We start from the raw sequence: 20,917 nt of genomic DNA, 5'->3' as shown, positions 1-20,917 counted from the left end.
GATATTACCGTCTCTGCATCCACAAAAACTGTTGGGCATTCAGAACACATCATCATAACGTCCAGTGAACTTTTGAATTTTGTTCCAATTCGCTGTAGATTCTCCCCAAGAAAACTGATGGATTCATGTGTTATAGCCCCAAACTTCCTTTGAATGTTCTAGACATGGGAATATTAGAAAGACAGAGAAATATTTTCACTTCCTTTTCTTCAGCGTGGCAGGCAACATTGCTAAATGGGAGTTCACATGTAAGCCTAAATTTCCCTTTTTCCTGTGCTTGGGGGTGGGATTGTGCAGTCTTAACAGATGGGACAGGGCAAATCAGTTTATCCTAGGGTAGAGCTATCACCATATTACACTGAGAATATCTTCTGAAGCACTCTTCTAATGCTGCATTAAAAGGGGAATGGTTGTTTGAGTGTACAGTGCACCCTTGGGTTACGTAACTTTCGGGTTGTGAACGGGGCAAAACCAGGAGTGGGTTTGCCGCTTCACGCATGTGCAGAAGCGCTCTGTAGTGCCGTATGTGTGCGCAGAAACGGCCCTCCGGTTACGGATTTTTCGGGATACGGCCGGGCCTCCGGAATGGATCCTGTTTGTAACTGGAGGTACCCCTGTAGTGCCAATAATGCCAAGGTTGCAGGTTCGATCCCCGTATGGGACACCTGCATATTCCTAAATTGCAGGGGGATGGACTGGATGATCCTCAGGTTCCCTTCCAGCTCTACAGTTCTATGATTCTATGGTCAACATGGTAATAGTTCTAGGACTAGGTAGTGATAGCCAACTCTTATACATGGAGATGTGCAGGAACAATACCACAGTCACCTGATAATACATGATGTGGAAAGTCTCACCCCTAGAGACGGCTATCCCTCTGATGGTGGCTAAGGGAAACAAGTAGCTTTCTAACAGAGAAATCGTAAATGGTGACAATTTAACATCCCTGCCCCTCTTCCCCAAAATCAGATACACACCAACACAAATGTTTTAGTACTAGATGTTTCAAAATAAAAATTGAAAACAAAGAGTGATTGCGGATAGTTACCTGAAACAACCTAGAGAACACATGAAATGTATAGACAGCAGAAGATCCATCAGTGTCCGAGAGCATCTGATTAACGTGGCAGCGCCAAGCTTCCTCTTCATCATCGTATGCCTGTGGCTGAAAAGCTGCCAATATGGCAGAAAGAAATGGGGAAGGTGGTGGAGATGTCTGGACTTCTGGAAAACCATCCTGTTCTTCATCTTGACTGTAAATAAAGCAAAAGCAAGCGTGCTAAGTAAATGCTGTTTCAGATCTTTTGACTTCTTGCCCTTAGCATTGTGCAAGGCATTCTAAAACGGGCCTGTAGATCAGTTTGAAATGATGTCAGAAGCAGGGCCAAAAACAAAGAGCAAGTTGCTGTTTTGCTAACTTAACTATCTAAAGTTTCAAACATACAACAGATTCTACAAAGCAGAATTTTAGAATAATGTTTTTCAACTTAACAAGGATTCACGGAAACTGAATAAATTCTTCCAAGCCGTAGGCTAGTCTCCCCCCACCTAGTGACATCTGGGGAGGAAGCACTTTATTACTTATTTTAGGACTTTATCTAAAAGCAGTTTAGGAAAGAATTACGATGCCATTGTCATGTCATGAGCCCAGTTCTCATGTCATGTACAACCCTAGTTAAAAACAAACAATGGGTAATGTGAATGCCCAGTGTGCTGGCGCATGTTATTAAAAAGTCTCCCACTCCAGCTGCTGCCACGAAACAAGCCACAGTTTGCTTGCCATGAGATCCAAACCTGGGCTTGTGGTTGGTTTCTCTAAACAGCCACAAGAAGTTTGGCTTACCACTTGTGATTTGTTTGGGGAAGCAAACCATGAACCCAGGGTTTGTGCATCATGAGAAGCCATATTCTGGCTTTTTTCCTGGTGGTGGTGCAGCAGCAGTAGGAGTGGGGAAGGTGTGGATAATGTGTGAACTTTTCAGCAGCACGGACCAGCAGTAAAACAACCCCAAAGCATCACAGAAATTAGAGGCTTGGAATGCCACTGGCAGCATAAAGGTAAAGGGACCCCTGACTGTCTCCAGTCATGGATGACTCTGGGGTTGCGGCGCTCATATCGCTTTATTGGCCGAGGGAGCCGGTGTACAGCTTCCAGGTCATGTGGCCAGCATGACTAAGCCACTTCTGGTGAACCAGAGCAGCGCATGGAAACGCCGTTTACCTTCCCGCTGGAACGGTACCTATTTATCTACTTGCACTACTGCAAATAAACTGGCCTCTAAGGCAATAGTGAATGAGTCAATAGTGATATTACTTCAAATCAGTTTTACCTAGACAAACCAGAGAAGTCAGCTTCTTCTTCTTCACATCTTTCATCTAACTCTTTCAAGGCCAGGGTAACATCATCTTCACAGATCGATTCAGTATAACTATCAGCAGTGGGGTGCTCTGGAATTTCAGGAGTTTCTTCTAGTTCCAGGGGTTCTTGACAGATCAAGGACTCTTGCTGCTCTTGCAATGCAAATGACCCAGTATCTTCACTAGCTGTACTAACTTGTTCATCCTTTATTGGTGAACTGCCATCCTGCAAAGCAAGCAGCAGAGTCTTATAACTCACACAGAAGTAAAATGGGTTCATCAAATACTGCTAAGGAGCAGTGTCTCAAAATCCCAAAATGTTAAATTGCATTATTTTTTGACATAGAAAGAATATTCTAAAACTCAGCAAAGTGTATCAGTCAACAAAATTAACAAAAGTAGGCAATGCAAACCTTCCCCACCGTATTCTAAGGTAACTAATTATATTTAATGTATCAAAACACTGCTCACAAAAAACATATTCACAATATCTTTGTTGCTTAGTAAGCAGAGGAAAACCATCTTCTGCTGTCAACAGCAAGCTTCTCTTGTTAGAAGACTTCAACTTTCCGTATATAAACTGAATTGTGAAACTAGACAGCTACATGCAAAAAAGAGTAAAATCCGGAGGATAGGACTTTGTTCCTTTTAGCATCATTCAACAGAAATTACATCCGCAGCTTCTAACAGATGTGCCTTACTGATTGTACCGAGGCTACAAAGAAGAAACTGGCAGGATAAGGGGTGCATGAATGCTTCTCTCACAGTATGCACAATGGAATGCAACCATGCTTTAGTCCAAGCAACAAGATACAAGCTCACTTAACCAAAGACACCAAATATTTTGACAACAACTGTCATTATTTTCTGTTCTCCAAGAATAATGACATCTACTGTCTTCAAACAGCCTATATTTTTAAAAGGTAAGTGCAATTTCCTCAAACAAACCATTATGTTTACCCTGTATCAAAACAGGATTCTTCACACTCATGACAATGGAAATGGCTCCAGTGAAGCAGGATCCTAAAGTGAGATTGTTCCTTGCAAGTGGAGCTATCTGGAGAGATCCATTAGGATCAGCTGCGCTCGACAATTTGGCCCTGGGAACTCCCCAGTGCAGTCAAGGCAGCTCTTCTGAAGTAGGATGCATGGAAACTGTTTGCTAAAACACAGCTTTCTTCCTCTGCAAAGCAGCTTGTTGCTGCGAGTGTGCCGTCAAAGAGGCATTGCTCCACTAGTGCAAAGCGGTTTGCATTGAAATGGCTTGCTAAAATGGGAGGGAGCTCTTGTTTGCACAAGCCGTTTCAATGCAAACCACTCTGTGCTAATGGGGGAACCCCCTTTGAAACTGCACACCTTCAAAGAAGGCCACTGCAACTGCCCATCAGCCGAACTTTGACAGGTGTCATCATCTGATGCCATTATGACGCCAGGTGATTGACTGGTGGGTGGCCACATCCATCTGTCAAAACTGGCCTGTGGAAGGTGGGGAACTTAGGCCTCAATACAGTGGCTGGATCCAGTTCCCCACCTCTACCTTAAGAGGCCATGAGCAGCAGTTGATTGCTTAGTTTTCTCTCCAGAGCTGTTCCCCCCACCCTCAGTTTGACTCCCTGGCACCATATTTGTATAAATTAACCATCCCAAAATACAGATGTTCCTTCACACTGGCCAGATTGGATGTGATGCCCTCTGCCGTACTTGAGGGCAGATACCGAAGGATTCCAACTGAGAAGCGACTCTGCCCCTGTGGAGATGGTAAGCTGGAAACAGTGGCTCATGTTCTCCTGTCTTGCCCCCTTTATAAAGACCTGAGGAATGAGATCATCACCCCACTCCTACTTACCATCCCAGGCCACCCATCTGAGGTCACATTGTTCTTCCTGTTGTCAGATCAGAATGATCAGACAACAGCAAAGGTTGCTAGGTTTATCGAGGGTGCAATGAGATTAAGGGCCACTATTTGAACGATGGTCTTGGTCATTTGATGTTCCTTTTTATCCATTGTTATTGTTTTTTAATTGTATATATTGCTTGTTTTATGTTGCTACGGCCGTTGGCTAATGCAAATAAAGTTTATCTATCTATCTATCATCTATCTATCTATCCAGAGCTGTCTTATGATGGCTCTGAGTGGCTCAGGAAAAGAGGAAAAACAATATGGCATTAACTATTCTTGTACACATTAGTTTAACTATTAACTATTAGTTTTTCCAGTAAGAACTACAGATCAGAGATGGACTGCTTCATCTTTGAAGTTATTGCATATTTAAAAAAAATGTTTGCAATGGCAAACACAAACTTAAAATACTCACTGATTTCTTATCAGCTACCAGCTGGGAATCTGGCTTACTCCATATAGCATTTCCATTAAGAGAAAAAAATGCCACTAACATATAGATCTCCTGTTCAAATGGACTAGCTGAATCAACTAGTTGCTAACACAGCTGGCCTGAGGTTCAAATTTCAATTAAAGCACCCAATCACAAAGACAAAGCAAAAATGGGGGGAGGAGGAAGGGGGGGAGGGAAGACCACAGGAAGATAATTGCTGCATCCAGAAAACCATCTTGCTTATTCAATTATTGTTCTGCACCACAAAATATCCATTATTAGCCCCCAAACCTATTTTTAATCTTTGGTGAGCATCTTTAGTTCATGAAGGAAATGATTGGTTTCCAGAAAACATTCTCGTTCCCTTATGCCACCACAACCGGTTCAATTAAACAATCAATTACAGAAGAAAATGCTTTCGGAAAGGAAGCAAAGAGATACTATACAGTGCTAGAAAGAGCCCAAATCAGCCATGCACCAGCAGCCCACATTATTCCCCACCTCAGGCAGCTGGTTGCTAGCATTATCTAGAGGGGAAACCTCCAAACTTGGGGTCTCAGATCTGATCTGAAGCACTTCTTCCGTTCCAACACTGCTAGTGGAATCTTGAGACTGTAGCAGCGACCCAGAATTATCTAGTGCTGTGTCATCAGCAGCTGAGTCACTGTTTACCTAAGGAGACAAAAATAAAACAAGGATCAGCAGAAAAAAACAAGTAAACACAAACACCTCCAGCTAATTACAAAGCAAAATACAGGCAAAATTTTGCACTACTTACGAATTCAGTTACCACCTTGTGTATATCTACCACGTTGGAAACACGTATTGAGGATTGGAAACTTTAGTCTTAAAGCAAAAGGCACATTTCCATTGATAAAGCACAATGGAAATGCGCTTTCCATTTTTATTTATTTTTTAAAAATCTTATATCCAAAAAGGAACTCAAGATGGCTGAAAAGCAGAAACATCATACAATATTTAAAACATTTCTCTCAGAAATCAGGAGGACCAAAATTTTAATAAGGAGTAGGGGAAATTTATGATTTATCTTAAAAATCATTGCAAACAATTAAAATCATTAGTAGGACTGGAATAACACTTGTAGTTTAAGGTTGAATTTTGGATATAATGGAGATGGAAAAGATTTGGATTATTATAAAAGATGCAGGAGGAAATTGATTAACAATAGGACCCACAAAGGGAAGGAAGGAGGTCCAGGGGATTCTCTGGAATCTTGTTTTTATGTTGTATCTTGGATACGGATTATAAAATATTAATCTGAAAAACCAACTAAATAATTATTTTTTAAAATTTCTCTCTCATACACCCCATTACAGTAGAACCTCGGCTTACGTTACCCTCAGGTAACGTAAATGTTGGGTTATGAAAGCGGCAAACCTGGAAGTATATTTCCGGGTTTCGCTGCTCGCACATGCGCAGAAGTGCTCTACATGCTGAGCACATGTGCAGAAGCGGCACCCCCAGTTGCGGAAACCTCAGGATCCAACCGGAACTCCAGAATGGATCCCGTCCACAACCGGAGATACCACTGTACTAAAAAACAGAGTAATAAAACTTCAATATTACCATTGCAACTGAACAACAATTAGTGGGACCACTAGTGAGAATTGGGCAGGTATTAAAATGAGCAGGAACCACAGAATATTTAACCAAAAGTCTTTTACAAGAGCCATGTTGTTGTAGCCTGAAATATCTCAGTTGGCAAGGGGTGAGCAAGTTATGCCAGAGCAGCATTCGGTGGATCATTCCCGTTAGCGGTCAGGCAACTAGGAGGAGGAGAGCCAGAGGCTGCATACCAACTTATCCAGTCACTGGGGTCAGCTGATCAAGCCGTCCTGGACGTGCCACAGCCTGCATCTGGTGGAAACCAGGGTCTTTTTGGTGCCCTCTTTATGGAATCGTCTCTCTGAATTGAGGCAGGTGCCAAAGCCAGAAGCCGCTTGATCCAAGCGGCAGCGCTTGCTTCCCAATAGCAAACTACATCTAGCTTTTAATATAGACTGGTTTCAATTTGCCTTGGGTTGGTTGCTCCTGTTTTGTACATCTGTGTTAATTGTTGTGCGTTCTTGTTAACTCTGTATAGCAGTACCTTGGTTGTCAAACGGCTTGGCTCCCAAACAAATCGGCTCCCAAACAACGCAAACCCGGAAGTGAGTGTTCCAGCTCACAAAGGTTTTTTGGAAGCCGAAAGTTCGACGTGGCTTCCAATTTGAGTGCAGGAAGCTCCTGCAGCCAATCGGAAGCCACAGCCAAGTTAGCCACTGTAATGCTAACTTGAGATTTTTATAGAAGGCAGTACAGAAATGTTTTAAATAAATATATACTGCTGTACTTAAAACACCACACTTCTCCACGCCTTCTGCAGAAGAGAGACCAAGTCAAAACTCTGAATAATTTACACACTTGATAGTACCATTCGAAGGTTAAAACAAGGAGAAACCCGATTATTATCTGAGGATAAATGTTTTACCATCTGTGATCGTGACAATATCTGACTTGCTGTCAGGGCTTCTTCCTCTGAAGATTCATCAGTATCTTCCTGATTGGTCAAGTTCAAGCTCGGGGTACTACCAGAATACTGATATTCTTGGAGTGATGGTGTGTCTCCCTTGTCAATACTATCCAGGGAACGCCTGCGGACTCCCCAATTGAAGTTGTCCATACTTTCACCCTGTAATAAAGGTAATGTTTATTCTAAAGCTCTCAGAATACACATAATACTGAAATGAACACAGCAAAACAAAGCCACACAAATACTGAATTAATTGGGAGCAGAGTTTCAATCAGCCCTTCAAGTTAATTGGATATATAAATTCAATTAATGTTGTTTGTATTCAAAGTGTTTTAATACATGGCAAAAACAATTTCCTTAATGTTCCCTTGCAGATACCTTGTGTCTGGATGGCAATAGCTCAGTGTATTATTTTCTGTAGCCATATATCCTTAGCAATACAAGGTATCTGACTACCAAGCACAGACAGACAAATACATCACAGATGACAAGAGATGAAACAAGCCACTGCACCAGGCTGCAACTTACCTGCAGCTCCTGGTTCGCAAAAAGAAAAACACACATAATTAGAACGAGGACAAACACTTAAAGATACTTTATAATGGGGGCATTTTCTATACTGTATGCTTGCCAACAGTAGAAGACTGATTCAAGCTCTGGAAAAGCTTTTGCCAAAAACCCCTAACATTTCATTTTCTCCACATTGCAGTAAAATCAGCTAAAAAAAAGACAAAACACTTAAAACAAGATGGCTATGGTACATTTTCTCGGTGTAACATATATTAAAACAAATTTAGCGAATTGTTTGAGGGTAACACAGATGAGATTTTAAATTGACTTTATCTACATTTACAGGACAAACTGTAGAATGCATAAATTTTACTCACAGTGCAGGAAAGCATAAATGTTTTTAGACAGTGTTATGATTATTCATGTCCTCAAAACATGAATGTTTTCTTCAATCCTGAAGTAAAGAACTTTTTAATTCCTTGCTAGGAATGGGAATGTGTTTTAATAGCAGCTTGCTTATGGGCCTCTTTGAATGCTACCCCTATGTCAAAGGTGGCTAACCTTTGACTCTTCAAAGGTTGCTGGATTACAAACCATCACCCCTGGCCCCTGGGTCATGCTGACTGAGGCTGCTGGGAGATGGGAGTCCAACAACATCTGGAGGGACACAAGTTCCCCTAGCCCAGCTAAGAAATGTACCGAATTTTTCCGTGTATAAGATGCCCCCATGTATAAGACGACCCCTATTTTTTGAGCCCAAAATTAAGAAATAAATATTTTAAACACCAAACAGAACAACTTTGATATTTTATTAAATATTGAAAACACCGGTATATTTAGCACCGTATAGTTAAACATCAAACTGTGAGGCAAGCTGTGTAATGGCGGCAGTGGAGTTCAGTGTAACTCCACTGTAGCTGCAGCTCCAGCTCTCCCGCCTGTGTGTTGCACTTTTGTCTCAGTATTTACGGTATGTACCGTATTTACTCCACGAGCGCCGGCAGATGCGAACGCTGATCGAGGAGCTGCGACTGCCAGAGCTGGCTGAGTGAGTGTGCTTGGGGAATGGGGGGCGGGTCTGGGTAGCCAGGGGACGGCTGAGGGAACCAGGTGGAAGGAACAGTGTCCGGAGTGGGGGCTGATGGGGGGGAGTACCAGACCAGGGTTTGTCATGAGGCTGGGGGGAAAGAATATAGATGGCGGCATGTATTTATTTATATATTAAATTGCAACATTCCGTGTATAAGACGGCCCCCAATTTTAAAAATATCTGTCTTATACACAGAAAAATACGGTATTTCATAAAAGCTGTGGTCCACCAGCAATACACTGTCCTGTCCTGTAGCATTATTATTATAAATATTTATGTATTAAGGTGTCTGAGCCCCCACCCTTTCCATTACTGTGAGGCTCCTGATGTTTGGAGGTCCTAGAAATGAGACTAGTCAACCTATTGTTAAATTCACTGTTAACAAACAAAACAGGTCAACTGCTCAATCGCGGATGGTCCAGCTGGAAAGCCTTCATGTTTGCTCCTCAATGTTTCTGACGCACAAGTTGTACCCTTCCCCCAGTTTGAGAACCCCTAGCTCTATTAATGAGATAAGTCCTCTTACACTCAACTGCCATGACGTGTCTAAGCCAACTGAACTTGGAGGTACTTATATAACAGATAATGCAAATATATTCCATAGCAAAAGAGTGTAAAAATAAATATATCCAATTTTTCTTTCTCCCTCTCCTACCCTTTATGTGTGCGTGTGTATATATCTGCAACACCTTCCACTTGCATGTGGCTTGTTTAAAAGTGAGAAAAATAAGCGAAATTTTCCTTTAAGAGTCAATATTAACAATGCTAGTGAGAATTTCATCTCATATTAAGGCTTTGGGACACTTATGTGAAGGCGATTTCCCATGTTCTCTCTGATCTTGGGACCCTTCAAATTCACTAGAATTTTGATGAATGCATGAGTGTGAGCTCCTTCACTGCCTTCAGTATCGCTATGGCTTTATGCCTGCAACATCTTCACAGATGTGGAACTACCTGTAAGCAGGTAAACCTATTTCCATGAGAATTCTAAATAAAAACTGGAGTGTTTATGAAGTTCTGAATTGTGAAGGGACTCCATAACTTCTTTGGCTAAAAATGTAATTGAAGAGGGTTCATACACATCTACTTGAAGCAAAGCTCTGGGTCCTGCAGCATCCTTATGTTACAATTTTAGAATAAAAATTGCTTACAGGCTATACCTGTAATTTAAACCTTCATTGTGAGGATCAGCCATTTACCAGGGCTGTATGTATTCCATGATCATACTATAAAATGCAGAAATAGCTAATGAACACCAGATAATAGCAACCTCATCTCTATTAGGAGCAGAATTATACAAATAAAGAAATATATACACTTTTGCTTTTTTTTAAATATAGAGACATGATTCTGCCTTCCTTGAAAAAAAGAACTACTGGTTATTCTAATTGCTGAATATACACAACTCTGCCCTTAATCTTCCATAATGTGCATTATTATTTGAAACTAGCTCATGTCAAAAATATTATGTATAGCAAGTCCAATTATAGAAAAAGATATTCTGCTGTCTCTTTTTTTCTGCCTGTACTTTTGAAACCTTTAGAAAAAAATGTGGCTTACAGTATAGCATTGCATTGGTCCCTAAATATGATTTCCATGCACTGCAATGTTATCTTGCATACTGGAACAGTTAGGTTTTACTACTTCAAAACAGAAAAAATGCAGATAAAGATGACAAATGCACCATGAAACCAGATACAGTGTGAATGGCTAAAGGTCAAAGCAATTCCAACATAAACCTTTTGCCAAGATAGTATTACAGCATACCATGAGAATAGCATTTCATTTAAAATGTTCAATGGGATAATATTTGCTCAGGTGTTGATGGTACTAAAGGCTATACTTCATGCTCTGTGTAGTTACACTGGGCAATGTGGTCTGTAGTTTTAGGACTGTCACTAACTACCAAATATTGACATTATGTTTCCCAATGCAATATCCGCTATGGAATCGACAACCCCTCAAAATATTCCTACAATAAAGCCTATTGATAGTCCCATACCAGCAGAACTGATCCAAGATAAATACCAGTTCATTTTCCTTCCAGACAAATTTAAAGTGTGCAGATACTGCGAAAATAACTTTTCTTGGTATGTCAAAGAGCACGGAATCTTGGACAACCTGCTCTTCCAAGAAAGATATCTCAATTTTGCTAAACTATGGCATTTGCTAGATTTATCAAAGGCTTTGATTAAATACAGTACATCAAAATGGAACGAATAAGGTCCCCAAACCTTTCTTTGCTTGAAGGATAGCCTTGTGGAAAAGTCTCAAAGTGGAACTACTGCTGTATGAACTTACCTCTGCATCTTCCAGTTCAACATCTAGAAAGTCAAAGTCTTTAAAAACTCCAAACTGCTGTTCACTGGTATTATCTTCTACAGCCACTTCCTCTTCCTGAATTACTTCTTCGGTTGCTGAAATAAGACTAGTTTGTTGGTCCCCAACTTCCAAGTCTTCATTAGAAGAAAAGACAACCTAGAAGGACATCCATAATATAATGTAACAGAATACAGACAAGGAGTTTTCTTTCTTAATGATGCACCGCTGAAAAATTAGGAGTGAGTCAAGGCAACTTGAAATCACATTAGCCGCTATAATATGTCAAACCTCAGCATCTGGAATCTACAGTTACTTACAGATGGATTTTTGGGAAGACCCGATTCTGGACCACACAGAGAAAGTACATTCATTAGCTTCTCCCTGGTTCTCCGCTGAAAAAAATGAAAACCATGTCACTTATCAGAGACAAAAGGGTTTTGATTATGCAGGCGTGTCCCCAACCCACTTGTGTGGGGGTTACGTTCTGGACCCCCACATGCATAAGTGAATTTTGTGTGAGGAGTACATTCTAAAAAGCCTCTAAATGCCTGTTTTTTCCTTTCTCTCCTGCTCTCTCTCTCCCTACAACTCTCTCTTTGGCTAGACTTGAAGCTCTGGGGCTGGGCTGGAGACTGGAGGCCGCACAGAAAAACTGCTACTGCTGCGCTTTTGTGTGCATCAACTGCTAGGCAAGGAGGCTGAGCAGCCTAAACAAAGCCCCGCTGTGCCTCTGAACTCTTTAGGGCTTCCTCTGCCCTCACTGCAGTCCTCTTTGGGCTCCAGGGAGGGTCTCCTTGCAAGCCATGAGGACTCTCCTGCTCTCTCCCGCCATTTCCTGGTTTGAATGTATTTATTTATTTCCCAGTGCCACATGTCTACATGGTCATGCACAAAGTGATGGGGGGGGCACCTGTGCTATCATATTCAATTAGCTGATATAAGTTGTATTTGTTGTTAATAGTGCGTATTACCATTGCGAAAGAAATTCTACAAAAAAAACCCCTTCCTGCAGTATTTTGAAGACCTAGGGAACGTGATGTTACTTCCAGGTAACTCACCTGGGACAACTGTGGCCTCTTCCAGCTGACAGGTACCAAGCCATTAGAATTTGATCCTGAGGAAGTTGAGGAAGTGCTCCTTGTAACAGCAATGACTTTAGGCTTTCCATTTCTGCCAGCTGCACTGTGCTGATCGCCATACTTGTTCCCAATAATTGGTGTCTATAAAGTGAAGAAATATATAAATGTGTACCTTAAATTCTTCATCTGAGCACATCTGCCTTACAATTCTCGCTTTCAATGTGTATTGCAAGGCAGGGCAAGGGGCATCTTGTGGGGAGATGAGGACTGTTGGCATTATCACTTCAGAGGTTCCTCTGATGTTGCAGGGGGGTCCACACTGCACCATGGTTTACTGAGGAATGGTGGGCAATGAAGCAAGCTGGGAGATGACTGCAGTGTGGATAAGAGAAAACTCACTCCAAAAATAAGCATTAAGTAATGGCTTGCCTAAGCATTGCTGTGAACCAGTTCCCAGTATTTGTTTAGTTTTTACAAAATACAGCCCAAGACAAAATTCTAAGCACAGAGATGTTATATTCAATATGCCCTTACCTCTGAAATGTCAAAATGAAAATCTAACGTTTTCCCTGGTAGTTCTTTGGAGACATTGTTAAATATTTTTGTAAATGATATTTCAGGAGAGCTTATGTCGCCACCGTAAGACTTTGGAATATCATTAGGTACCACAAGACTTGCCGATCGAGATACCACCAGTTTCAAAATATTAAGGGCTTCCTTCCAGTATGGACTCTAACAGGGGAAGAAAAAGAGCATACATACTGCAGTTAATGTCAGTAAAAACAGAATTATAAGAAATTGACTAACCTCACCTTTAAATGTGAACATGATCTGCATTAGTCATTAAAAAGACTGAGGAAAAATATATTAATATACTTCTAGAGAAATGAAGTTAAAATACTCAATTTATGAAACAGGTCAGTAGACCTTACCTCATATTAAATATATGACTGGGAACCTTAAGATACGGTAGTTTGCCATCTACTACTGGAAATGTTGGAGAATATGTATGCTATAATGTCTAGCACTTTGTATGCTATGTTAGAATCCAAGAAGCTTCTATAGTCATTTTTAAATCATCCGATTTGTTAATGTAACAGTATGCTCACAACATGACAGATGGAATAAGTGGCTTTTATTTTGCTAGAACGGCTGCTTCAGTTGTCTTGGTGTGATTTAGAAATGAGTATACTAGTTCACATGGGGTCAGACTTCTACTTTTCTAGGAGCAATCAAGACAAGAGAACACAACGGGAAGACTCTAGGCTAAGTGCATTCTCCTTAATTTCATTGTGACAAGCCTCCAAACAGTGGATTCATCTGATTGAGAGGTCAGTAAAAGGAAAGGAAAAAGCAGAAATCATGTAGTGAGAGAAAGAGAAAAGAAAAGAAAAACAACAGGGCTTGCTTTTAATTTTATTGCAATATTTTTGAATCCTACAATTGTAAAGACTTCAACTTGAGGCTGACAAAAAGTATTAAAAACTAGAACCTTTTATCACAGCATGCCTTATCACAACCAACAAGCACACACACACACAAATGCCCATCACATACTGTGCAGATTCTGATTATCATGTATGGGCTTAATAAACTGATATCAACAAGCCTTCTGCTAATAGGTAGAACCCCTTTGATTAAGCCATGATTAAACCAGGAAGTGTCTAATTAACCATAGTTTTTCAGGTCAGAAAAAACGGAGAAATACTGTTACTAACTTTGACACAAGCCAGGATACTAAAACAATGACCCTTCTGGTTTAATTGCAGCTTACACAAATTGGGCAGTGAACAGGCTGTACAAATGGACAAAAGATTCATTCATAGTTTGTTTTATTAAGCTCAGATATGATTGACTGAAATAGGACACTCTCCTTCAGAGCTGTAAATTCAGAACTGAGTAGCTTGATATTCATATATCAAAACATTATTCAGTATTCTTTAAATCACTGCCATAAATTTATATATTTATATTTTTCTTCTTACCAAGAACAGCTGGCACCCGCATTTTTCTTACTCCACTTAATCAACTTAGACTTTAATATCAACAATATGCAGATTACCAGCCTTTTATCTAGCTGAAATATTGATTAAAAATATAGCCAATGGAGCAAAAGGTCCCTTAATCTTCCATAAGGAAGGTTAGAGGTGAAAGGAACAGATGGCAGGCTATAAGATCTCCAACTACATTGATCATCTACTTTGCTTAATGTTTCCTGACAAGAATACAATAACTTAAGTGCTTATCTATCAATGGCCAGAAATGCACAGAGATGGACACTAACCATTTTTCCTGGTTAATTAGGATTAAGGCATTTTGTTGTGCTGTAGTTCAAAGGTAAAGGATAAAATTGGTAAAATGTATTCTGAAATAATTGTATGCTCCAGGCATTCTTAACAAGAACAGCAACAACAACAACCCTTCTATAAAAAGCCTAAATATCTCCCAGGGATATTTTCAATGAAATCTTGAAAGCTATGCTTCTAAATGTAAAACAATGAACAAGTTACTGGGGCACAAGTTGTGTGTGCTATCTAATAAAGCAATGCATTCGGATTTCATCACAACAACTTCAGTAGCTATATCTATATGAAAAATGGCAACACAGGAAATAATTCAAGCATGCTTTTAACTTCAGTGTCTCTTCAATGACCTAGTGAGCTTGAAAAAATATTATGCAGAATGTGGATTTATGCATACAGTATTCCTTTTCCAGAGTTGTGTTTGGGAAGCCAATTTGTACATCTCTCACAGCTGAAAAAATGTACATATTATATCTGTGCACATGTTATCTGTAGTGTCCCAAATATTATCAGATAATTTAGAATATACATAGAATATTACTACAGAGATGCTTTATGGGAATAAATAAAATGAATAAAAAATATGCATTGCTAAAATAGAACTGGGGCCCCCCATTGTTCACTAGAAAATTCTATCTAGCATCTTTGGTCTGAGTAAGCGCAAAATATCAGTGAAAATATATAGCTAAACACATTTTCAAATTAGGTACATGAAAATACTCACCTGAACATATTTACCAATGATTTTTATAATTTCCAAATTGAACTGCTTCACTGGTGCTGCAGACAGGTCAATGTGACTCAAAAGGCTGTAAATGATTTGCAGTAAAGATTGCTGCATGCTGGATAGACCTTTCTCTAGCAGCTAAAAACAAATGTATAAAAATTGATTTAATCTGTTGTCTTCAAAATAGCAGAAATTTGCTTTAAATTTGTAGTTTTGCTTATGTGACTTTTTTTCAATGTAAAATAATTCTGATACTGGAAACAGAAAACTATTGAACTAAACTGTATTTTCCAAGTCCAATATTTTTTTAAGCAGTTCCAACCTACCACCTTAAAAGGGAAACCCACAGAATTTACCCACTGGGAAACCTGTCTGCTTGAGATCTGAAGCATACGTGTTTCTGTAGGGGAGACCCATGCAAATCCAGTGGCAGGAGCAGTGGACTAGCATTTGTATCACCCTAAATTTGCTACCACTGCATCTCTTCTACTCTCCATCTCAGTATGCTGGCTGCAGACTCAGCCAGATGATGGTCAGGTGGAGAGCACAGCAACACCAACCCATCCACAGTTACAACTAGCTAAGAGTATTGGACTGTGACCAGGGAGATTAGGGTTCAAATTCCCAATCAGCCATGAAGCTCACTGAGTAACCTTGGGCTAGACACTCATTCTCAGCCTAAACTACCTCACAAGGTTATTGTGAGGAGCTCTATCTTGAGCTCCTTGGAGGAAAAGGTGGCATATAAATGTTACAAATATAAAATAAATAAAGTGAAACAGGGTTCCAGGTAAGGGGAGGGGGAAGAAGATGAAGGAACAGTCATTCTGGACTTTCTGTGGATTGCAGGGTCCCTGTCTCTTTCCAAATCATGAAACCAGAAGGGAGATAAGCTGTTTCATTGCATTGCCAAGTCAATAATATGAACCACATTGGACTAGACCAATCTCTTACACAAGAAGAAAATCCCTTACCCCAAACCTATTTGACATTTATCTATGAAAGAACAAAATGCTCAGCTTTATTTAAGTGGGAAATAGTATAGCACAGGGATGCGGGTGGCGCTGTGGGTTAAACCACAGAGCCTAGGACTTGCCGATCAGAAGGTCTGCAGTTCGAATCCCCGCAATGGGGTGAGCTCCCATTGCTCGGTCCCTGCTCCTGCCAACCTAGCAGTTCGAAAGCACGCCAAGTGCAAGTAAATAAATAGGTACCGCTCCAGCGGGAAGGTAAACGGCATGTCCGTGCGCTGCTCTGGTCCGCCAGAAGTGGCTTAGTCATGCTGGCCACATGACCCGGAAGCTGTACGCTGGCTCCCTCGGCCAATAAAGCGAGATGAGCGCTGCAACCCCAGAGTCGGCCACAATTGGACCTAATGGTCAGGGGTCCCTTTACCTTTTTAGTATAGCACAGGCATGTCCAACAGGTAGATCACTGGACGTGTCCGGTAGATCATTGGCTCCCCCCAAAGAAGCTGAACAACTGTGGCTCCCCTCAAAAAAGTTCAACATTTTACTTCCTCCATGAAAAAACTCAACAACTTTGACCCAAACCCCCCCCCCCAAAAAAATGGGCCTTTCTCCTTCCTAAAAAAAGCTCAACAGCTTTGACCTGAACTCAAAAAAGGGGGGTAGATCACTGCCAGTTTTAAACTCTGTGAATAGATCACAGTCTCTTGGGAGTTGGCCACCCCTGGTATAGCACAATTGAGAGAGACACTTTAAATAATGTAAAATGATCTATTATTTCATTACCTCCGCAAGGTATGTTATAAGATTAAAAGTAGTTTCTGAGAAGGAGTCATGCAAGTATCTGCACACAACATTAATCCAGTTAGAACAGTCTCTGGAATAACTGTGTGTACTGTATAAACTCATCATATGAGCCAAATTAGCAAGCGTTGGGGACTTCTCCTCTGCACAAACCTATGAAAGACAAAAAGCCAAAATATTTTGTTAAGTGAACACCTTTTAAATATAGTTTTTGAATTTTAAAACGGTGAGGCCTTATAATAAGCTTATGGTCAATAAAACTGAGGACGTTACTATGAAAATCTGTAAGACTGCTGCTATGCAGCAATACTGTTGGAAAACTAAATCATAAAGGCTACTTCTAGGTTTATATCCAATGAAGTGGATTGTACCAGAAATACCGTATATTGGTCATCAAACAAGAGTTTGCACTGTAGCATCAACCATCAAATCATTCAGTTATTTATATAGTGCATCCTCTACAATGTTTGTCTTGCACATTATTTCCAATATCTGATGGTGTGATTTCTATCCCACCCAGCCCGCCACACCCTCAATAAAAAAGTGCTCCACCACATGGCCACATTAACATAACAATCAGGCCTACTTTTATTATACAAAGTAGTCTGAACTACTATTGTTGAATTGTTGCATAACATATTATTACCATTATGCGTCTCTAAAATTTTAAGATTAAACTGCAATAGTCAGTTTGAAGTAACTCAGCTTCCCTAGATAAACTTCGGAATTGTTCTTGGTTTTGTGATATTTGCCTAAAGTTTGACTAACAAACATTAAGGAAACACTTCTCCCCTCTTTGACTATTTTAAGAATAAATATGCCCTTTGGGAAGAAATTTAATTATACTTTGGCACCTCATTTAATGTGGTTTCCCAAGTGTTCTATCATTCATTCATTCAGACTATTACTGCCTCACCCCTCCCTGCCTTGCCAACATATTGGAGAACAAATAGCTCATTAGTAAAAGCAGATGTTTAATCACATTTCCATCTCTGCCTTCACTATGGAAGCCAAAAGTAATTTTCTGAATGGTGTCAGTCTGCTACATACCTTGGCTATTCTGTCGGCTGTTTCTTTACAGAACTGAGTTGGGTTATCAAAATGTTGGATTAGATGAGGCAATAAACACAAGATGTTAAGAGGAAATCCTGCACGGAAAAATATGAAACATAATTTATCTGTACAAAAACATCCCCAGTGTTTCCTGACCACTTTCTCCAAGAATTCTGACCCGGAAAAGCTATCTAAAACCACTAAATACGAAACTTAATTCTCTGAGAAATTTACTATATCATGCCATTATTACAATGTCTCTCTGTCTAATATTTGTCTTTTACAAAGAACTAAGACGAGCCTGCTGGATCATGCCAGTGGCCCATTTAGTCCAGCATCCTGTTCTTACTGTGGCTGAGCAGATGCTTATAGGAAGTGGGCAAGCAGGACCTGAGGGCAACAGCACTCTCTTCTCCTGCCGGGTCTGGCAACTGGTCTTCAGAAGCATACAGTGGTACCTCGGGTTAAGTACTTAATTCGTTCCGGAGGTCTGTTCTTAACCTGAAACTGTTCTTAACCTGAAGCACCACTTTAGCTAATGGGGCCTCCCGCTGCCGCCGCGCTGCCGGAGCCCGATTTCTGTTCTTATCCTGAAGCAAAGTTCTTAACCTGAAGCACTATTTCTGGGTTAGCGGAGTGTGTAACCTGAAGCGTATGTAACCCGAGGTACCACTGTACTGCCTTTAAAGCTAGAGGTGGACAGTGGACTGTTGTCCTGATGATTGTCTGAGCTGCTAAGGGAAGTAAGAAGTACACAGACTGACCCTTGCAGGAATCGACCTCAGCGCTCAAATGGGTCACCTCAGGAGGAGCAGGATGGAAGAAGGAGAAAGAGAGAGGAAAGAAACTGGGGAGCGGAGGAGAGATATTGCTGCCTTAAGAAACTGTGGGTGGGAGAGAGCGTATTCTGGGAGGTGAGAGGAGATAGTCTGCCCCTCGTGGGGAGAGATACTGTGATCTGAAGAAGAAAGGAAACATTGCAGTCTCAGGGAAGGAAACAGAGTCAAGGAGATGGAGGTCAGTGAGTGGAGTGACAAGGGAAGATAGTCTTAATCTAGTTCGAGTATCTTTTTCCTCTGCACTGTTATGAACTCTTCTTTTATGGTGCATCTTTCGTTTTTTCAAGTCAGTTTTACACAGTTCCTCAATTATAACTCACAATTAATTAGCTTCAAAGTTCAGTACAGCGTGGCTCCATATATTTACATTTTAAAAGTATACCTGCTAACTGGGAGGGATCCACCAACGTATGTTTGGAGACTGTGATAAGTTTGCTGAGCAAGTGAACAGTCATTTCCTGCGTAGAAACGGAGGTAAAACCTTTCAGGAACAGCTGCTGAAGGCCTGGGAAGTTATTCCATTTTAATTTACTCTGCATCTTCTCGATCTTTTCTCTACTCTCAGATTTATCCAGAGGCAAGTGAACAAGAAGTTTGTTGAGCAGCCTGAGAGCCAGGAGGTATTCATATTCATAATCTGATTCTAGCAAAGACGCGGCAATCCAAAATATGGTAGCCATCAGGTTCATCGGATCAGTAGTGGGCTGCACATCGTGCATTCCTCCCTCTCTCAGGGAGGAAAGGCTTCTAGTCCTTGCCAAGCTGTTGGGATGATTTATCCTTCCATCCATTATATCCAGTGTGTTGCTCCTGCGACGATCGCTCTTCCGATCAACTATTAAACTCAGTCTCAAAGAGTTGCTTCTCATGTTACTATAATAGCCTAAAAAGTTGCCACTGCTAATGGGACTTGTGCTTAGGTTTATCTGACCAGTGCTTTTCCTGTTTGCTGCGTATTTGTTTCCCAATAGTGGATCGTAATATGAAGCACTGAAAAGAAAAGAGAATATGGCACGTTAAGAGTCACAATCCACACTCACATAGCACTAAAAAAAAAGGGACGTTAACATCCTTTAATTTAAGATACTGAATGAGCAACCTTGTACAATCCGGTTCTTTTGCTTGCTTGATGATAATAGAATAAACTGCATGTTTCTTGTCCTGAACAGATGAACAAAATTTTACTCCCAACATTTTAAACACTAGTAGGTCTAACGAGAGCTTCAGCACAGGAAAGAAAAATGCTGATTTCTTCAGATCACTGTGAAACAGTGGTAATCTAGACACTTCTCTATTCAGAGAGTTAGCTCCAAAATCCTCATGCACAAACAGAAAGAACATACACCCACCTCCCATTCTAGCTCACTGTATTTTATCACATCCTCATCTGGAGTGTCTTTGACCTTCTAGAACTGTTTTTCAGGTGGCTTGGCAGAATTCCATTTTTCTTTAAAATATTTATATCCCATTATTTTCAAACAAAATCCTCCTGAGGTGCCTTGTAGAATCATAGAATTGCAGAGATGGAAGAGACCCTCAGGGTCATCTGGTCCAACCCCTTGCAATGCAGGAATCTCAACTAAAGCATCCGAATGGATATTTTAAAAAACACTAAACTGATTACAGTATATAATCCAAACCAAATTATGCAATATACAGCACAAGCCGATTAAGAAAAGGCTTGACAAAATTAAAACAAGTCTTCAGGGCCTCTCTAAAAACAACTGAAGGAAAGCTTTACAAAGCTCTTGGGGAAAGGAGTTCCAAAAATGTGGGGCCACTGCAGAAAAGACCATGGGGGGTGAGAAATCAGTTTTTGTTGTATATATGTGTTTGGATGCACTCTGAATGATAAAAGCGTCAAACTTATGCATAAGTACCTACATCCTTTGAAAAACAATGGGCCTTACTTGTGAATATATATGCATAGGATTTCACTGTAAATCCTACATTCTGAATTTACTAGCTTAGGGTTTATATGTATCAATCATGCCAGCT

The 20,917-nt window shown here is 40.5% G+C and overlaps 1 protein-coding gene across 13 annotated transcripts in view; it reads right to left on the bottom strand.

Moving 5' to 3' along the window:
* FRYL (FRY like transcription coactivator) overlaps window positions 1-20,917 on the bottom strand; it is a 137,892-nt gene that overhangs the window by 13,013 nt on the left and 103,962 nt on the right. For all 13 annotated transcript variants that reach the window (XM_083629857.1, XM_083629855.1, XM_083629856.1 and 10 more), the window contains 13 exons: window positions 19,302-19,909; window positions 18,078-18,175; window positions 17,010-17,180; window positions 15,253-15,393; window positions 12,760-12,957; window positions 12,205-12,366; window positions 11,464-11,538; window positions 11,126-11,302; window positions 7,183-7,383; window positions 5,193-5,363; window positions 2,331-2,584; window positions 1,049-1,253; window positions 9-158 (listed from right to left, as the gene is read on the bottom strand). In XM_083629857.1, coding sequence (XP_083485983.1) covers window positions 9-158; window positions 1,049-1,253; window positions 2,331-2,584; window positions 5,193-5,363; window positions 7,183-7,383; window positions 11,126-11,302; window positions 11,464-11,538; window positions 12,205-12,366; window positions 12,760-12,957; window positions 15,253-15,393; window positions 17,010-17,180; window positions 18,078-18,175; window positions 19,302-19,909 — 2,611 coding nt within the window. The remainder of the gene's footprint in view (window positions 1-8; window positions 159-1,048; window positions 1,254-2,330; window positions 2,585-5,192; window positions 5,364-7,182; window positions 7,384-11,125; window positions 11,303-11,463; window positions 11,539-12,204; window positions 12,367-12,759; window positions 12,958-15,252; window positions 15,394-17,009; window positions 17,181-18,077; window positions 18,176-19,301; window positions 19,910-20,917) is intronic.

This window comes from Podarcis filfolensis (assembly GCF_964270895.1).
Source record: "Podarcis filfolensis genome assembly, chromosome: 9".
Lineage (NCBI taxonomy): Eukaryota > Metazoa > Chordata > Lepidosauria > Squamata > Lacertidae > Podarcis > Podarcis filfolensis.
Note: the sequence above shows the minus strand (reverse complement) of the source record. Positions and strands in the feature narration are given on the sequence as shown.